Source organism: Hermetia illucens, chromosome 1 (assembly GCF_905115235.1).
Source record: "Hermetia illucens chromosome 1, iHerIll2.2.curated.20191125, whole genome shotgun sequence".
NCBI lineage: Eukaryota > Metazoa > Arthropoda > Insecta > Diptera > Stratiomyidae > Hermetia > Hermetia illucens.
The window spans coordinates 136,243,126-136,264,037 of record NC_051849.1 but is presented as its reverse complement, the minus strand read 5'-3'; the positions used below and the strand labels follow the sequence as shown (position 1 = coordinate 136,264,037).

Sequence of the window (20,912 nt, the reverse complement as noted above, 5' to 3'; positions counted from 1 at the left end):
TTTTAGTTTCGGTATGTTGGTAGTCATGTTGGTGTGGGTTTAAAATGGGACAATGGCTATCAGGCTCCACTAGAAGTAAAAAGTTATTCGATTGATTTACCTACATTTCCGTATTTTATGACGAATCAAGTATGTCTTATGACATTAAATTTAAGAAACGAAGTAATGTTTATTACGCGAAGACATTCTAGCAAATATGAATGGACTTTATTGAAGACACATAGCCCACTGTTCACTGGAAACCTAGGTATCTTAACTGAACGAAACTATGTTCAAAATGTAGTTATTTGATGTTTATATTGAATATTTCGTGGGACAATTTGTATTGAAAGGCTTTAGAGTCTCGCTTTCATACAACTAGCATGTTATCCATCTTATGGTGATCTTTTGTTCTTCCACCTTGAAATAAGACAAGATTCCATCAAGCAAATGCCAGCACCTTCACGTCCCACTAAAGAATCTGAATCGATTCTCGTGAGAGCAACGGTTCGTGGAACGGATTGCCTTTCTCACTTGTCAGCTGGTTCTGCGTCTCATTGGTTTGGTCGTAGGAAGGAATCAGTGCGTCGAAAATTGCTTCGAAAAAATCTAAGATCGGCGGAGTAGTAAGGTCCCTGAAAAAATCCAAAGTGGCGAAGGAAGGTAAGTGATTCACCCGGGCGCCTCGCACTGTAGGCAGTCGGAAAGTGTGCAGCAGATCTTGTCGGCCTGACCCGACATTACCCCAGACGGCGCCTGCTTTGTGCCGTCGCTCGTCGTTTTGTTTTCCCGTTTTTTTTGTACAGGTTGGGGGCATTTGTTGCACCGATGCCTAAATTTAAGAATGATTTCATGCGTTTAAAAAAATCCTGCAAAATCGTACGTCGGGTTTTATTATATAATATTGGGTGTCTCTGAAAAGTAAACATTTCTAATCTACCGCGGAAGGATTAATTTCGTTGGCGTCGCGAAATCCCAGGCTCGGGTTCTTTTCATTGCCTACACTCCGGACGTGCGTTTTGAATTCGTTGCTTTACCAGCTTCGTTAACTCTTGTATTTTTGCAGCTAAGAAAATCATGTCAAGCACAAGTTCTGCTGTGGATCGGCTAATGGAGGAGGCGGCACGTGACGATCGCAACTGGTTCCAGAAAATGTTCGTGGATATCAGCGGCAAGGCGGCCACCACACAAATATGCATTGGGGCAACCACCGGATGGTAAGTGTGTTTAGTGAGATAAGCTCGACTGTGACTCAGAGGAGCGGCTGTGGCCGTGGTAGTTCGCGCCTCCATGGGTGGACTACCTGCGTGGGCTTGATTGGGCCATCCCAATTCAATGCATGATTGGCCCAAATTGGGACTGGCAATAAATTCATTTCTTCTTCAGGGGCAATTGGTATACACTAGAGCACAGAAGTATCTCGACACTTTGAGTTGAGTCAGAATGTCTTTAAAGTATGCTTAGATTTTGTTACGGTTCAAAACTTCTGCTTCGATTGTTAAGAGAAATGATGAAATTCTGCGTAGTAAATGTGCCATATTTTCTAAAACATCATCAACGGCGCGACAATTCGTGTCTGATCCTTGAAACATTGGAAACCACTTGGGCTAAATGGGCGAGGTTAAACAGGCGCAGGTCTGCCAAGATGTAGATATACCCCTAATATTTAGTCGACATAACCCGTCACCGTGCCTTCTTTCTTCTGGGGAACTGTCAGCAAAATCATCGAAATAACGGGGATTAACATATATCGCCTATGAGTTGGGGCTTATAAATCCACCCGAAATCATCGCTACTTGTTGTATAAGGCGCTAGAATATAATAGAAATTATTGGATTAGCAATCTGCTAATCTCCAAATTTTACTGCTATCGAAACGCCAGTGTGCGCACGTTCATCAAGGGTCCTGTGAACGCTCGCTTTCTGCAACTCGACTGAAATTCCAATGATAGAAGCTTTACATTCTGCGCTTAAGCCAAGGAAGATGGTGTGACTCTGGAGAGTACTCCTCCCCTTCGTGCGGCAATGTGCTTTCATACTCTGGAAAGCCAAGTGGTGGTAAGCATGAAACCGATGGTGGAATGTTTCTGACGGCTTCCGCAAGGCGCGCCCTCTTGACTTGGGAGCTGGTTTCTGACAAGATTCCGATCCAGGTTAGGAAGTGTACAATCATATAGTGCTCTGCGCCAGCGAAGGCTTCCGACCTAGTGGAAAAGGATACTCCACGGGCAATTACACGGAGGTCAAGAAAAACTTCCTAAAGGTGACACTTTGTATGCCAAAGTTGGTCCTGATAACACCTCGTTCGGCCATGTGATTTGGAAGCACTTTTTTGATAACCAGAACGATAATGATGGGAGGTTTGCGGATTTATGCAGGTTCCACCGTGTGGAATTGGCTGCCACAGGGATTGCTGATGAGACGGCAGATACACTGAATAAACTGCCTGAGCATATCGGTGAGCATCGGGCCGCCAACAAAAATGCTCTTTTCTTGGGCGCTATGCAGTTCGTCGAAATTGCGGCAACTTCAATGTAGGGGAAGTTGTTATTGCGCTGGTCAGGGAAGCGGAAGATACCGCAGAACGCAGCTAAAAAGGTAGGACGAACACCTCGATTTTTAACCGTATCACATTCGGTGAAGTTTCGCCTCTTATGGTTGAAATGGCTAGCCACCGTAACATTGGGATACGGACTCCAAGCAGAAGAGAATACATCTCGGCCATCATTGCACTTAAACGGAGCATAAGCGCTGGATCGACGCTTTTCCCTGCAGAGTTATCTATCGCTGCACCTGGAATTTCTACAGATCTGCTACGTCCACTTGTCTAGGAATCTTGGGAATCGCAGATTTTTCCCAGAGAGTGGAAAAGAAGATGATCGGCAAAATTCCCGTGTGCCCTTGAAGATTGGCAGGACTGGCTGGTTTCCGTGCTTGATGCTTCTGCATTGACCATATCAACACCCTATGGATCATTTTGGGACAGTGCCTGGAATTTAAATCTTCCCTTCACCTGTTCTTCATTGATTTCGAGAAAGCTTTCGACGTGAACAGGGAGTGTATCTGGCGTGCTCTACACGGGTAGGACATTCCCGAGAAACTCATAACGATCCGATCCGATCGATTTCGAAATTTCCTCAAAGTTTGAACAGTTATATCTTCAAAGTGATGATGACCTTTGCAATTTAAAAAATATCAATTTATAAAACAATTTATATAGTTTCTGAAAATGGTGTCAGGTAGGTATCAGTGGTCGCTTCGAGGAATCCAATAAGCATTCACGGAGGAAGGCAGCTTTTCCCCTGTAGCTAAAAATCTTTCTGAGTGTCTGTAGTCTGACTTTAGCTAGAGCTGGGGAATCACAAAGGAAATGTCTGAGAGTTTCTCCTTCTCCGCAGCTGCAGCAATTCGATTGTAGGGTATGCCAAGTCTGGCGGCGTGGTCCCCTATGGACCAGTGCCACGCACAGACCGCCGTAATCTTATATGCATTTACATGGGTCTGACACAAAAGCTCTCGTGATCGGGTTTTATTATATGCCGGCCAAACCCTCCATGACTTGGTACAGGTGGTGAGCCTTCACCATCCGGGGTCCGCGTCTGCTAAGTAGTACGAGTAGATTCCGCCCTTGACAGTCCCAAGCGAGCCACCGACTGCACCCGCCGAAGAAATGTCAAGAGCAGAGATCCCCCTGGCCAATCCTTCAGCCTGCTCATTTCCCTGTATGTTCTTATAATCGGGAACCCAGTGGGGAGGGGGTGACCTTGAACTTTTTGCCCAGAATGTTCAGTGCGTATCGGCACTGCCCCCATCGTTGAGTACAAGGCCTTAATGACCGCTTGGCTGTCGGTCAGAATGGCTGTGCTACGCTTGGGGATCGGGTCATGCCCTAGCCATCGACAGGTTTCCAGTATCGCCAGTACTTCCACTTGAAATACACTGACGAAACCTGGGAGGCCATACGACTCGGATATACTGTGTGCATTCGAGAAAATCCTGCACCGATTCCACCGACCATCTTTGATCCGTTGGTGAAGAATATTGTGTGATAGCCTTGCAACACGCCGGTCTTCCAGTCTGCCCTGGTTGAAAACTCCACAGCAAAGTTTCTCGTTAAGTTCAGCTTGCGTGTGGTATAGTCCGTGAGGAATGGCCAGATTTCCCGAGGTACTTGGTCTAGGATGTTATTATGTCCGTAGGGCTTCGCTGTCCATCATCCAGATTCACGTAGTCTGACGCACTGCACGCTACAACGTATTTAGGACGCCTAGGGAGAGGAGATGCAGTAGTACACTGAGAGCATCTGCCGGGCCATAAGGTTGTCAGCAAGATCCGAAGAACCCAAGAAGGGGATCTTTAGTTCAAGCTGAAATGATTTAGCCTGGAAAAAAAATGACAACTGATGATAAGGCGATACCTCATGCAAATATAGGCAAAAACTGTTAATTTTTTTGGCTCCCTAACCCTTTAAATATTGGTGATCGTAAGAGCAGCTGACAAATGAAATTAGTGGAAAAAACTTAAGTGTTATCGTAATCTGAAAGAAGCATACCGTGGAGGCAATCTCAACAATAAAACAGTTTAAATGATGACATTTCAAGTCGAAGTGGAGTACATTTTTGTAACGAGTAAATTAGGGAAAATCGTAATTTCATTAAAACTATCTTTTTAGCGAAGAAAGGACTTTTAATTGGTACAATAGTTACTGGTGAAGTTAATCGTGATATAGTATATGGAAGCCAATAGAATTTAACAGCTTGGGCAGGAATTATTGGAGACCGACTTACAGGCTCTTATATTCTTCCAGCCTCCCTGCGTCAGCCATCGCAGTCAAAGAGAAGAAAATTAGTATATTGTGTATAATAAATTGGAGAAAAATTCAGTTTAAAATAGATTTGTTCGTAAAAATTTTGAATTTTTATTCAAATTTTGCTATTTGAGTAATGAGATGACTAATTAGCATAGAAAAACTTAAATCAGAATCTAAGAATATGAAATTCTTTAGGGATGACACTCGAAAATCTGATTCAAGAGGACGATTTTAACGAATTCTATTGAATTGCCAATATATTGAGAATGATCAACTTTATACTGAGTCATTTAATGTTTTTCTGGATGCTTGTGAGTTGCTCTACTAGCCCTTTAAATATTATGGTTGACTTTTTGAATCTCGGCCGACTAAGATCTGGCAGGAACTCCAATCTGTGTTTTGAACTTTGCAACACGTCACATTCAGAGGAGAAGGTTCCACAACGGATGCGAAAGATTGATCGCAACAATCGACATTGCCTAATCTGTCGGACTTTGATTGTCGTTTTAGAAGTGCCGTCGAAGTTCTTTAGAAATAAAACGCGATGCAGTGAAGTTTTTTAAATGAACTTTGTTGAAGCATGATAGTCGCAAAAATAAGAGCTAAATTAACTATCGAATGCCTGGCTGATAGGGAATGTGTGAGTGACTACATCAAATCTTTCAAGATTTCGGTGATATCATTCATTTTCGCTGTTTCAACGCGTTTTCTAATAATTCTCTTTCACATTGGAAAATCCCAAAAGCAACGAAGAAACATTGGAAAATTTCAAAATTTGTACGATATTTCTTTAACTGTGTTTGTGAACTTGCTCATTGGAGTCTATATCAGTAATCTTTATTTCATCCTAACATTGAACCGTTGTAGATTGCAACATTATTTTTCGGTGAAATCTGTCCGTTCATTCTTATGTACTTCTGCATTTCTCAGGGTTGCTACAAGATTATTTTCAAGCTCTATGTAACTCGAGCATGATACTAAATAATTTGTAGTTCTCCTCTACAATGTGGGGGGCGTTTTGTTACCACCTTTCACCAAAGAGGGGGCGCAACATTTTTTTACAGAATATGGCTATGTGGAGTACCTAATGAATGCTCCCAATTAGTACTTTCCGGAATTGGTCCCATATTTGATGTCGAGTGAAAGTAGGGGAGTGAGGGCTCAAAATGTGATCTTCAAGAAATATAGCAGGTCTCGTTATCAGAACGTATCCAACCGAAAAATCTGAAAATGCAAAATGGTGTATATAAATGAAATCTAGGCCCCAAAATGCATACAAAAGAAATTAAATGAAGTTTTAAAAATTTACCCGTGAATCCCTCTTGAGTTCTTCCTAGAAGTACAAAAAGATTTTTTGTGATTTTCGTGCATTGTAAAACGTCTATGACGTTATCATCACATATCAATTTGTCAGTTCCACAACGAAGTGAGCTCTTATGAATGGGGGGTCGCAAAAAAGATTTTGATTTAGTTTCTTAGTCATTTCTATACCAACATCAATTACTCGAGACATACATGTGTGTGTATGTATATCTTGTTCTTTTTCTTCAGCCTTTGTCTCGTTCACAAGCGAGGTCGACTCTTCGTAATCGGTTTCGCCATTTTATTTTATCATGTTTCTGATCTGGATGCAACCTCGAGGCTTTTAAATCCCCATCCAGCGTATCATGCCACCATTGTTTCGTCCGGCCTTTTGGTCGTTTACCATCGACTTCAATGTTCAGACCAATCTTGGCAAGTGAATTCTCGTTAGCGTGAATTACGTGACCATATCATCGAAGACGCTTCTCTCCTAGTTTTTTCCACGATCGGTGCAACCTCATATCAATCGCGCATATCCTCATTTCGGATGTCCGGATTTCGTCTCCATTACCCCACGACGCCGTTTGTTGTCTTTTATAGTCGGCCAACACTCAGAACCATAGAGTGCGACAGGACGGACGACATTGCGATAAATTTTAGATTTGAGACGTTCGTTGATATGTCGATCACAAAGAACACCACTTGGGAACGCCACTTCATCCAGGTTGCGTTAATGCGTCAAACAATTTCATAGCGCAGTTCTCCATTGGCTGATAACGTTGATCCGAGTTATTTAAATCGCTCAGTTCTGGGCAGGTCACTGCCGCTGACAGTTATTGTGCCTGTTTCATGGGGATCATCATCATTATCAACGGCGCAACAACCGGTATCCTGTCTAGGCCTGCGTTAATAAGGAACTCCAGACATCTCAGTTTTGCGCCGAGGTCCACCCATTCGATATCCCTAAAAGCTGCCTGGCGTCTTGACCTATGCCATCGCTCCATCTCAGGCAGGGTCGCCCTAGTGTTCTTTTTCTACCATAGATATTGCCTTTATAGACTTTTCGGGCGAAATCATCCTCATCCATACGGATTAAGTGATCCGTTCATCGTAACCTATTGAGCCGAATTTTATCCACAACTTGCCGGTCATAGTATCGCTCATAGATTTCGTCGTTATGTGGACTACGGAATCGTCCATCCTCATGTCGGGGGCCAAAAATTCTTCAGAGGACTCTTCTCTCGAACGCTGCCAAGAGTTCGCAAGTCTAAGAAACCAAGTCTCCGAGGAATACATGAGAACTGGCATGTTCTGGGCGTATGGGGCTATCCGACCTAGCAAGATAGCGGAGAATATCTTATAGATGATACTCATCATACCTCTGTAATTGCTGCATTGCGTGATATCTCCCTTTCTATGAGGAAAAAAATGCCTCTTTGCCATTTGTCAGGCTTTGATTCGCTGTCCTACATCTTGAGTACAAGTTGATGAACCACTTAGTCGCTTCCATATTTCATGGGTATCGGTGGTCAAAAATGCAGATTCAATGTGAGACCGTGTTGCATGAGGTGATCATTCCATTTTTGGAGAAGTTGCTCGAGATATTTTTTGCTATTAGATGCTAGGGAAACATCATCTGTATAAAGCAGTGTATAGCTGTGTATAGCTGGACATTGAATGCTCTGTGTCACGGTGCCCATAACAAGAACAAAGAATAGTGGTGAGAAAGCGCTTCCTTGATGAACACCACCGGCTTGATTCATGGTTATTTCAACGATTTCACGAATATGATTGTCAAGAATGCGTTCAAAAATTTTCATGCTATGGAAAAGTAACCGGATTGAACGGAAATTTGAACATTCTGCTGGACTACATTTCTTTTTTCCATATCGGAACTGTGGTACTTACTTGCTAGTCAGATGGTGTTCTACCTTCCTCAAGATTCCGATTGAGCCACAGTGTTGGGTCATACATATGTGTGTGTGTATATATACGTGCTTAAATCAGCGGTATTCAATAATCGTGCTGTATCTACATATGTATGCTTTTGTGCACGAAGTAAATCGGAAATATGGATACGATCAATTTATATACATGCATGCATATGTACAGTATTTAGTAATATGCAGTTTGTTTAGGATGAGGATAATATCTATGGCTGTAATATGTACGAATAGCTTGGAAAAATATGACGAAGTATGTTGGATTTGTAGCTATATACGGATGGAAAAGCACGCGTAGAAGTTTCTCAGATAAGATGAACACCAAATCTTGTATACCCGAAGCGCCAGCTTCCGGTATTCCAACTTGTTTACTTAATAATTTCCATTCTTATAATTGTTTATTGCTTTCAGGATTACTGGTTTTGCGCTTGTCAAAATTGGTAAAATGGCTGCATTAGCTATCGGCGGAACCATTGTTTTTCTTGAAATTGCAAACGAAAATGGCATTGTTAAGATAGATTGGGGCAAAGTAGAAAAAGAAGTGGATAAGGTAACGGATAGAGTGGAAGAGGCCGTCACTGGAAACAAAAAGTCCTGGATGGATAAGGTAAGAAATTTTAAAGTTTAATAACAAAGGAAAAACTATTTTAACATATGAGTACTCGCGCTATTTTGTCTGCCATATCATAATTCATAAAATTTTGTATTCACTTGTAATGTTTACTGCATTTCTCGCTGTCGTCATGGGGAACAATTTTAATGTTTTTTTTTCAATCACTGCAATGTATTGGCGTTGATATGTAGATAATAAAAAAATGATGCATGCAGTAATCTACTGAAGCTGAACGTAAGAACTTATGTATTGTAATATATATTTCATAATATGTACCTTTCGCGCTTCACACCCGCTGACGCTGTATATATCCTGGTTAGAATCCTTGTATTTAATGTTTTTTGAACAAAAGAGGAGGAAAATCGTCACTTGAAAATAATGTAAATATCGTCAATATCGGCAAAGCCCCGCCACCCATACATCCATGCACGAAACCGATTTATTGTCGATGAGGGTGGTGATGACAACTGAAGGTTGCCCTATGTTGCAAATTCGTTTCTAAATGCATGGCCTAGATCTCAAATGTCGACCCGACGCTGCGAGAAATTATTACCACATGTATGTGTTTCCAGCGTAATCCCATCAGGCGTGGAAAATATCAAGCAGAGATATGGTGACATTTTCGAGAATAGAATTTTATCATAGTTTCTTCGTATTGTAGTAGTCGCGTCGTTTAGTATATAGTGATATAATACAGGAATCATTCAGAGTATAAACCCACCAGTAATTTCCAGTGTTTAAAACATGCTGTATTGTGTTATATCATCATAATATAATTCAAGTTTTGACAACTAGAATGTTTTGAAGGCCGTGAAAAATGGAATTGTTCACAATTATTGTAACAACCGTCGAACTGTATGCGAGAAATACTTTCGTCCTATTATCCGGGATAATCTATTTTACGAGTTCCCGCCGAATTGTATTAAGTTTCTTGTAGAAAACTCTGAATTAGAAAGTTCAGTTTGTGTGTAGTGCTGTTCTATTGTGACGGTCCGGCGTCAGGGCTGAAATCCTAGTAGTATAAAACTCATTTCTTAGATTATTTGGCAGGGCATTGCAGGTAGCATCGAAGATCGTGTAATTATTGCTCTATTCTACGAAAACTATAATCAGACAAGCACATACCAAACATTTAGCGAGGTTTGCTCGATCCTTATCAATTACTCCTCCCTTTAACTAATATTAAATTTGATTATTTGATTGTCGACTACTTAAATTTGTGATCATTTTCCTCTATCTTCTCTTCTGCTCCCAAATCATGCATCTTCCATTGTTTCTCTAAACTTCTTGATTGTAGAATTTTTTATTGGTAAATTCGGTGTCGGCGTCGATTGTGGTTTCCAAAAAAAAGTAAAATGTAAACAATATTTTTTCGTTCCACTCAGCGGCATTGTCAACCCCTTCTCCTCTTCTGAAGAATCCCGCTGAATTCCATCCTTCATAAATTCTGATAAAGTATGTGAGGGGCACCCTTTCGACTCACTTTGGAGACCTTATTGTGCAGAAGCAGCTTGTATTCCAATTCTGACGTTCAGCCGGAACCATCTTGCTATGTTGTAAAATTTTTGAATGCAAGAAAAGATCCTGCATATGCAAACGGTTTGATTCCGTCGACCATGCTTCGCTTCTCTAAACTCAAATCATATCCAATAGAGAAATTCAAGCGTCTTTCAATGGTAGCTTATTTTTCCCTTTTAAAGAGGGGTACATCATAGGTTCATTCCTCTTTTCACCCTCCATCACTAATCTCACGCATTGTTTTTTGTATAAAATTTAAATGAGAAGTGGCTTTATAATTTTATTATAAAGGACAAAATTGGGTTACAAAATATGGAATTAATAAGAAGCGTGTTGTCCTCAGTTTTGGTTTCTTCTTCAGTATTTGTCGATGGTTGGGTCATTTTGTTCGGTGAAAGGCTTGATCTGAATGGAGTCGCGGGGTCTTCAATCACCATCCAATGTATCAAGCATCGCTGTTTCGGTCGACCTTTTTGTCGTTTCCCGTTGTATGTCCATACCATCACAGACGCATTTCGAAATTTTTCCTCGTCCGTTGCAACCCTGTATCGATCGCGGATATTGTCACTTCGGATGGGATCAAAGCGTGTTACGCCACGGGTTGAACGCAACATCTTCGTCTCGGTTACCACGAGGTATCGTTAACTGAATTAAAGTCGATCGCAAAGAACACAAGTTATGGAACACCACTGCATCCAAGTTGCTTTTGATGCGTGAGATAATTTCATAATGCATAAATTAAGAAAAGAACTAGATATTGTTTTTTATACAGTACTTTTTTTTATTTTCCTTCCCAATACAATTGTTTCGGAGACAACGTACTAATAAAAAAAATTTACAGTATAAGGAATAATATCTAGTTCTTTTCTTAGTTTATATATTAACTGTAAAAAAACCATGGACATAAATTCCAACTTCATAATGTAGTTCCCCATTGACTAATAGCATTGGTCTGAGATATTTAAATCACTCTGTTCAGTCAGGTTACTGCCATTGATAGTGCCTGTTTCATGATGCTATTGATAGTGCCTGCTTCATTGATCAGCTTTGCTATGAAAAGCTAGGAAAACATCATCTGCGTAGAGCAGTATGTAGAGCATTGAATGCTGCATATCCCGTGTGAAAGTGTCCATAATAAGAACAAAGACGGGCGGTAAGAGGGCTCCTTCTTGATTAACACCGATAGAGACACGAAACGGCTTTGATATATGTGCCACACTTCGAAGTTTACTTTTCAGATGGTGGTATAGCAATTTAACCCAAAGCGCCAGTCCTTCTGGTACTAGGTGTTGCCGCAGAACGTATCTGATGAGTTTGTGTGACACACGGTCAAACGGCTTCTCTAGATCCATAAAAGCAATGTTATTTGAACAATATCGCCGTTGTCAAGTATGATTTCAAAAATCTTCATGGTAATTCCATACCAGTAACCGGTTCGGACAGTAATTTGAGCATTATGCTCTTCAACTTTTCTTTTCCTATATCGGAACGTTGATGCTTTCTTGCCAGTCAGATTATGTTCTACCTTCCTCAATAATCCAATTGGAGAATTTAGTGAGTGAGAGTGTTGGGTTGCAGCTCGGCCAGCGGGCTAGTGCGTTCCTCACGCGGTTTTATCAGTGACATGATTTGCAGGACACCAATCACCCCCAGACTAATTTACTTACGTCTTGACACCGTCTATGCATCAAGAACCCTAACTGATTTCTCAACAGGTTTGGGACCCGTCCTGCCGAGTCGACTGAGGTGAAAACCCTTCCCTGAGGCTTTGAATTCACCACGATCATTTTTGCTCTTAACGACATTGAATGCATTTTCTTGGTCAGCTTCTCGCGGGACCTGTCACCAAGAGAAATCAGGTAGGATAGTTCAAAGTACGTTGTTTCAAACCCTCCTGCTTTATCTTGGGACCAGCATGCTATTTAAATAAAATGGCGTGATTGCTACCTCTACGAGCTTTTGCGTCAAATTTCGGGAACTGTATTGTAGGGATGCTAGCGGGATCGTTCATTCGCACTGTTCTGCCGATTGGACATCGGATTCAGCTGTATCCACGATTTGTGCTTAAAGAGAGTGTTTGCAAGAAACACTCGACTGCGGGCGTTATCATCGACCATGCCAAGGTTTTGGAGCTTTTGGCAGAAGTTCTGGGGAACGCGAATGTTATTTGCGGGGACTAAGGGGGTCATCCCGTGTGTCGGATCCGAGGAATCGATTTTTCTTATTGCATTATTTGTATCTTGATACAGTGTAGAATATATAGGCAAAGTGATTTTTTTGGTTTCGGAGTCGTTCGAATGGCTTCGCTAAAATCAAAAGAATTTTATGCTATCGAACTGGAAAAATTACTGCACATACTCAAGATGTTAATATATGGTGAAAAATTTATATTTGTACCTTTATCCAGTTCTTCACAAAAATTTCTAAAGAAAGCGAGAAAAACGGCCTTCACCCGGGATGACCCCCTTAAAGGTTTCACATGTTTTCTATGCGCATATCACCCCCACTTACTTAATTGAATGTGCCGTTGTACAGTTCACCTTGACCCTATTTATCGATCCTTCGCATTCTCTCCTTCTGAAAAATCCATTTTTTTACTGTGTTCCAGTATTTTAGAGATGTGACCGTTGCTGTCATTGCTGCCGTCCAGAAATTTCACTTCGATATTTTTATGGTTTTCGAATGTTGTTGTTTTATAAAACAATGGCAAAAATCGCGGTGCTTGCGATCTCTTATTGAAGAAATGTCCGTTCCGAGTTAGTAAACACGTTCTCTGAGCGCTAGGCGATATTATTGGCAATCAATTGCCTTCTCACTATTCGCTAAATACCTGTCACCCGATTTAGTCCGAAGCAAGTAAGTCTACGATCATCAACGATTTTTCCTATTTTTCATTTATACTTCCGTGTTTTATAACATAGCATATAAATGAACTTTGCAAGAGCTTAGGCTATTCAGGCAACTTTCTATCATTTAATTCTGCTACAATGCTCTATTCTAAAATTGCTAGTTGGTGCTAATTGGTTTCAAATGCTTGAGTTCGTGTGCAGAAGCGCTCTACAGATCATAGCCGCGTATCCTAACATTTTGAATATAAGAACATAATACCGACCGAGCGCGATTATACTCTAGTGTTAAAAAAGTTTTTTCTTGAATTTTTTGGAGACGTGTTTTTGCTAAATAAGGCACAATGTAGATGTGGCGAACGAAATTGCAGTAGAACGAGAAGAAATAAGGAGATAATACCTTCTCTTAACAAGAGATAATACTTTCTCTTAGAAAGACAGTTTCATATTTCTCGCCTTTGGCTAAATGTATTGAAATCGCAAATTGCTATGCATAGGCTCAAATATGCTTTGTAATATTTTTATACTTTGATAGGCTGAAGTCGTTAAAGTCAGCCTCTCACACATGCACATACTACTTCAATTATGTCTATTTTTTCTTTTGTATTTGTTTATAATTATTGGAATTATAGGTTACATATTGTAAACACCTAAAAAGGCAAGCATTACACATTATTATACATTCTACTAGTACGTTGTTCACGGGTGCCTTCTTTTTGCGTTATAAACGCTTTTAGAAAAAAATACTTATATGTATTTGATGCATGTGGTTATTCAACATGATTCGAACAAGATTCGTTTGTCAAATGTAGCTTTGTTCATCAGCCAAATTGTAATCCTTAACAAAAGTGAAAGCACACAGTTGAACTAATGGTTGTCTATGTACCGGAGTTTCGTTCACCAGTGTCTACAATAGTGTCTTTTTAGTATGTTAGTCCAGACGAGCTAATTATTGTTTTGTTTCTTGATTGTATTCGTAAATAGCATTCGTTTCTCGCCCAGATTACAGAAATGTCGAGAAAAAACATGGTTTTAGCCATGTCTTTCGTTGGAGGTGTATTCTTGGGCATTGGTTCCGGATGAAAACAAAGGGAAACTTACGTGTAGATTAGTATTAAAAAAGAAACAAGAGAGCCTTTTATTTCCCATACTTTTATTGTTTACTTTTGAATGGTGTAAATTGAAGTTCCCTAAAGAAGATGATGCTTCCATAAAAATTAGACCAATTTCAGTGAATACTTCAAATTCCTTCAACGGACTCCATAAGATTTTCATCGGCGAATTTTATGTTAAATTGAAAGCATTTGGGCAAGACGTATAGAATAGTTGAAAAGTGATATTTTCGCAATAAAGTATTTAATGAAGCAAATCGCAAATTTTATTTCCAGATCTTTATATTCTAGTGTTTGGAACACTTTCGTTATTTTTTTTAGTTGAAAAACGAATGTTGCCAAAAATGAATTCCTTATATGAGTTGATCTAATTAGTCAGATTAAGGCGTAGACATAGTACGAGAGGCACCATCCTCTTTAAGTCCACTCAACTACTGGTCTATGCTGTTGATATTGTCATTATGGGAAGGACAACCACAGAAGTACAATTTATTTTACCTAGATCGAGCAAGTGACGCGAGATCTTGGACTGCACAACACATAGCATCAAGTGGCACTGGTCAAATGAGAACGAGAAAGAAGATTTCGTCCATCTAGGATCGAAAGTCACAACCTGTAACAGCAAGGACGACGAAATCCGCGCACGGTTGTTGGCAGCCAGCAGGGCCTATTTCAGATTACAAAAATTGTTCCGCTCGGAACGTTTCATCATTGGGTCAAAGACTTGCATTCCCTTATCACGACCGTCTCGTTGTGGATAAAATTCGACTCAACAGGTTGCGGTGGGCGAGTCACATTATCCGTGTGGGTAAAGATGATCCAACCAGGAAAGTATAAGGCCAATATCTATGGTGGAAGAAGAGAAACACAGCATGACAGACCCTGCCTCAGATAGAGCGATGGCATAGGCCAGGAGGCCATGCAGCTTTTAGGGATATCGAATTGGTGGACCTCGCAAACCCAAGGTGCCTGCAGTTCCTTATTAAGAGTGGCCTAGACCGAATACCGGTTGTCGCGCCGTTTTATGATGATAGTAGTACTAGAAATATACCCTATCATAATTAGAGGAAATTTGAAAATTTTAAATCTATGAATTTCATTCCATTGCCTTTCTGGTTATATATATTTGGTTTTCCACTGATTCTTTTGATGCAGTTTATTTAGAAATCTTCGGAACTATTGACCTGAAATCTGATGGATGTATGGGAAATGTGAAATCTCCGTTGTTGAATGAAATATTAAACAAGAAGTTTTAGTTAATGCCCTTAAAAACGAGTCTTATTAATATTTACATTGACGGAAGAAGGAAAGTTCTGTGCGAATACATTACTAATGAAGTTATAATACAACAAAAGTATATTCTCTGGAAACCTCATTCAATCCAAAATAACGAGAGTCATTAAAATCCCATACATTGTATGGCAACAGCAATTGTGGATATACGGACGGAAGTAAAATTGTGCATATTCTTAAAATTGTCAGTTTCCAACTCCTTCAACTTATTTCATGGTTATCTGTATTATGAACAGAATGGTGAAAAGTGTCAGACTTTCATCTGAAAGAAGAGTGAAGTTGTTGGATTATTTTAAAATAATCACATAATTTCCTATTAATTACCATTCCGATAAATTTCAAACAACTAAATCGATTTGTTAACCAATATTCGCACCAATGCGTTCTAGCCTAAGTAGGTAGATTGAATTGTAATTGAAAAAGTCGTGGAAATGTGTGCTCTGTTATCGTTTTGTATTAAAATAGCATTGCAAATCCAAAGTCGCTGGTTTAAATATACAGATCGCTTTTCCTGTTTTGAATATTTAGCCAATTGCTATCACTTTGCTGCTTATTGAAGTGGAATATTATCTGCTAATCTTCAGGTGCTTTGTTCTGTTTGTTGGTTTTGAAAAAAGTCAAATACATGAGTGGGCCAAGTTATTCGATTTTTCCTAACTTGTTTTCAGTTATGGTTCGCGATTGAGGTAATGATTCCACTGGTACGGTACTCTTCCTTCCTCTCTTCGATTTAAAATGGCACCTAATGGTCACTCATTTTCAATGTCGTTCGGAATGACATGTGATTTATAATTATTTGTTTTAATTCTAGCACTTACAGCGATTCGGCTGGCCGGAAAGCAGATCGTGCAAACCGGTACGCACGGGGGGCATGAGCGAAAATTTCATGGGCATTTTCATTGCTGGTAAACATTTTTTATTAATGCTCAAACGAAAAAATATTTCAAATTTGAGTCTCAACGCCTTCCATAGCTAAAGTTGAGCTGATGGTGCTGCCTGGTGCTGGTACGTGGGTGGTGTTTCCAGTCCAACTGGCGGCCGGATGAACTGGACCATTCAAGCGTAATTGACAGTCCTGTCGAAACGTTGAACACCTATTTGATGAATATTAAGTCAAATTAAGGAATGGGAATCATGCTTTTTAAACGAAAATTTAATACACACTCGTTGCAAATTCGATTCCATTTTTAAAATTGTAGAAAAACGAAAAAACACACATTAGTACGTCGTCCTTTTGGTAATTGTTGAGCTACGACGCTGAAATTTTGAAGAAATGTGAATAATAGATGTGGCAACCTTATGAACGGAAAACAGGACTTTCTGACTTTTCTAACTTTTTGATCCGTGTAATATATAGTATGTGCTACTGACATAAGATCAACCTTCGGTTTAAAATAATTCCGAAATACGTTTGCTTCCGTGTCTATCGCTTGACAACCGCACTATATAGCCTAATAGTCCTAAATTATCTTAGTTTGTATCTTCTAGTTTGCATAGAATAGATGTTCAGCTCCATTTTTATGTATCAGTTGCTGGTAACCCTTATGTACAGAGTATTATTATCACTATTCTTCTAGAAGTTCGTCTACTTCGATGGTCCACGTTACTCGTGGTAATATGCTACCTTGAGTTGCATTCGTAACTATAGCATGGTCTTTTTTGGTACGTCTACTAACCTGCCCTGGGTGATATACTGGCCCACCAAAGGCGACGATATCCTTGACTTCTTTACGAATAAGGAAGTTCTCTACTTTTGCGTGCGAAGAGTTATGGATGACAACTTCGATACCCCAAAACGCAAATAAGGTTTTTTCTTTTGTCTCTACTGACTCTCGTGCACCTGTCAATTACACAGGAGTATGTAGGAGATTAATTGTTAGAACAATAGTTCCAACGCAATTGTCTAAGATTGCCTCTAATATCTTCAGGATTTGATATAATATGGATCTGGACGATTTAGACTGAAAAAAATCTTCTCGGAAGGATGGTAACATTTATATGCCTCCACGCTCTTCGTATATAACACATGAAAATTAAAACAGCTTCTAGAACTCTTGCTAAGAAATAATCATCTGTAGCAGGTGGTTTCAGTGACTTGCGAAATCTCAATGTTCAGTTTGTTCTAGTTCAAAATTTCTACCTGTCGCTACTTTCCAGTTTTTACTTAACTCTCTAGTTGATAGCGGTAGTGTCTACCAGGGTGGTGCCTAGGACGTTTTGTTCGGAACTCATATATATTTCTAATTAAACACCAAGAATAAATTTAAGAGAAGGCTGTGCTCACTTCTTGGGGTTTTTTGGCTAGTCTGCAAAAGAAAAGAGATCATTTATGATTAATAAAAGAAAAATGTAATTCGCAGCTTGATAAAAAATTGTGCGTTGTCAAATAAAATGGCCAAATGAAACTATTGGGGTATTTTCATAGTTCTTATATGGAGTAAAACGATGATAATTCAAGGTTTCGAACTGTAGCATTGAGGAAGGCTACAAGTGGTCTTCGATAAATGAAGATGTGTATTTGTTCTAGTTTGGGCGATATTGTGCAGATTATGTTTTATTCATTGGATGATATACGATACGTTCAGGTCCCATCTGTGGAATTCTTTCACTCTACTTCTTTTAACGGAAATTTAATATTGTTTGCTTGGAGCAATATTGCTTTTTTTACTAATAATAATAGTTGGCCCGACAATCCAATTGGCTCAGGGCATTGAAGCGTGTAAGAGCACTTCATTCAAGACTGTAATGGTACACTATAGTAGATACACTGTAGAAGGCAATGTGTAGCATTGCCCCGCCCCTGATTTGACTCACTCATTCGTAGCTGAATTAATTGGTATTCGACATTCAGAAGCTAGTGGTGGAACTCTTTTTAAGCTCAACCCGGAATACAAGTTGTGTGACCCACTTCCTATCCAAATTATTCTAGTATCGATTTTTGTCAATATAGTATATTTGCGGTTTGATTGGGGCGATGGAACCAGGTGTGATTTTGAAATTCCATTAAATCTATTGTCGTTTGCCTCAATAAAATTTGATATTAGGAAGATGCTATTTCTTACGCAAATCATTTTGTTGTTTTTTTTCTGTGCCATTACAAGGACGCAGTTTCTCAGATGCAAAAATTGGATCCCCTATTTTTCATTACCCTATTTCAGCTTACAAAAACTGTTTCGCTCGAAACGTCTCACCATAGGGTCAAAGCTCTTACTGTACAAGACAATGATCTTGCCAGTCCTCATGTATTCCGCGGAGACTTGGGTTCTTAGCAAGAATTGCGAACTCTTGGCCGCGTTCGAGAGAAGAATACTCCGAAGAATTTTGGCCCTCTACATGAGGATAGACGATTCCGTAGCCTACATAACGACGAAATCTATGAGCGATACCATGAACATCAGGTTGTGGATAAAATCGGGCTCAATAGGTTACGGTGGGCGGGTCACTTAATCCGTATTTATGAGGATGATCCAGCCCGGAAAGTCTATAAGGGCAATATCTATGGTAGAAAAAGAAGACGAGGTAGACCTGCCTAATATGGAGCGATGGCGTAGGTCAAGACTTTAGACAGCTTTTAGGGATATCGAATTGGTGGACCTCGGCGCAAAACTGGGATGTCTGGAGTTCCTTATTAATGCAGGCCTAGACCGGATACCGGTTGTTGCGCCGTTGATGATGATGATTTTTCATCATTCCCTTTGTTCTTAGTAGTTTACGATTAATATTTTTTTTCCTTTTCCCAAATTTAGCAACGATAAGCCTGATGGGCAAACCTGGGTACAAATTCTCTTTCTCATCGTTTGTCTGTTCTCTACCAGCAGCCTAGATTTTTTGGAAATTTTGGAAATTGGTTGGAATCAACTTTTAGACTGAATTCTAAGAATAGCAAGTCGGGAAACCGGAAGCTGGACGCTTCAGGTACGAAAGGTTTTGTGCATTTCTTAGTACGTAGCACGTAATATATGCATATACAATATTATGTGAGAATATCCACTTTCGGATGATATTGACATTTATAGCCTTTAATTTGCAAAGAAGCGACAACTTTGACGTATTATAACTTTGTTAGCAATAGTGCGATTTCCACTAAACTTGGTAACATCATGCTCTATGTTACACCCTATATTGTTGCGAAATTTGGTGGCCCCAGCATGAACATAAGGGGGGTTTTGCAGCGAATTACTAAAAATTATAGTAATATACTATTATTCACTTTATTTGTGCAGATATCAGTGTGGAAGGTATTTCGGAGCCCAGGCACCATATAGTGGCAGCCTCTTGATTTTTTCCAGATTTTTCGGTTGGGTAGTTTCTGAGAATGGCCCCCGTAAAGGAATGGTCACTTTCAACCCCCCGCACTCCTCACCTTTCCAACAAATGTCAAAACTAAGACCGTTTTCGAAGTACTAACCCCTTAAATTCGACGTAAGAGGATGTAACTCACTGTATGCGTGAGTGTTCACAGTTCCCACCTTTCTACCATATTTGGTGTTAATCGCTGTAACCGTTTCCGAGAAAAATGCGTGTGACGGACAGACACAAAACCTTAAAAATTGGTCCTAATTAAGTCTCTCCAGATTTTCGATTTTTTGGCTTTAGGGATGCATTTAGATTCGCAATTTTACTTTTGCAATATTTCGTTCGCACCATTTTCTACATTATCTACAATGCCATAATTCAAATTTGAAAAAAATATATATAATAAATGTTAAATCAGAATAAAATAGTTTTTTTCAAAGGAAAAGACATGCTTATTTTTTTGAGTGAGGAAAGTAGTCCATAATTGAGTTTCCTTAAGATGAACACTATTATGAAATTTAATGAATGAATACTCATGTCGCGAGGGAAAATTGCATGGGGTACAGTAAATTAGTTTCAATTGAAAATATTTATCAGAGAGATAATTAATATTAAACTTCAAGTTTTTATTTCCTCATAGTTTTATTTATTGCTATCATAAATTTATTTAAACTCTTTCCGATTGTAAGATATATTTTAGCAATTCTCAAGCATATGGCATTATGCGTATAATTTCAGGCTGAGCGCTATGTCGATCGTAAAATCGATACTGCTGAGGATTTCTTCGGTAGGAAACTTAAACCTAGACGATGGTACACTAGATTTATTGGTGATGAAACCGGAGTAAAATTTAATAGCCTTCATTTGTTCGTAATGGGCTTTTGTGGTGGATTGGCCATCGGAGTATACGCATCCTAAATTTTGTTACTAGCAACATCCAGAAATAATTACACATCGTAATTTTAAGTTTTGCTTAGATCGGCAATTTTCGTGAGATGAACTCTGTAATTGTCATGTAATTTCATACTATTAAGCGATCCAAATTGTCTTTTCTTATATTAATGTAGGTTTAAAATTTATTTTAATCAATCCAAAGTTGAATGATAAAAGTTTTAGAAACAAAATCCATTGCAGAAATTTTCTTTTTGTTTTTAAACATTAACATGAATTTCGCCATCACTTTCGCGAATCTCATAAGTAG

At 39.5% G+C, this 20,912-nt stretch overlaps 1 protein-coding gene across 4 annotated transcripts; it reads left to right on the top strand.

Annotated features, from left to right (window-relative positions):
• Positions 1-486: 486 nt before the first annotated feature.
• On the top strand, positions 487-20,840 carry LOC119656779 (FUN14 domain-containing protein 1). 4 transcript variants are annotated; one of them, XM_038063366.1, is made up of 4 exons: positions 487-642; positions 1,046-1,196; positions 8,445-8,640; positions 20,450-20,840. In XM_038063366.1, exons 2-4 carry the CDS (start codon positions 1,057-1,059, stop codon positions 20,627-20,629), a joined length of 516 nt encoding a protein of 171 aa, XP_037919294.1. In that variant the 5' UTR covers positions 487-642; positions 1,046-1,056; the 3' UTR covers positions 20,630-20,840. The 4 variants fall into 4 exon arrangements, with proteins under 4 accessions (XP_037919294.1, XP_037919323.1, XP_037919314.1 ...); XM_038063395.1 differs by lacking the exon at positions 20,450-20,840 and adding an exon at positions 14,013-14,379; XM_038063386.1 differs by lacking the exon at positions 20,450-20,840 and adding an exon at positions 13,995-14,379.
• Positions 20,841-20,912: the final 72 nt, after the last annotated feature.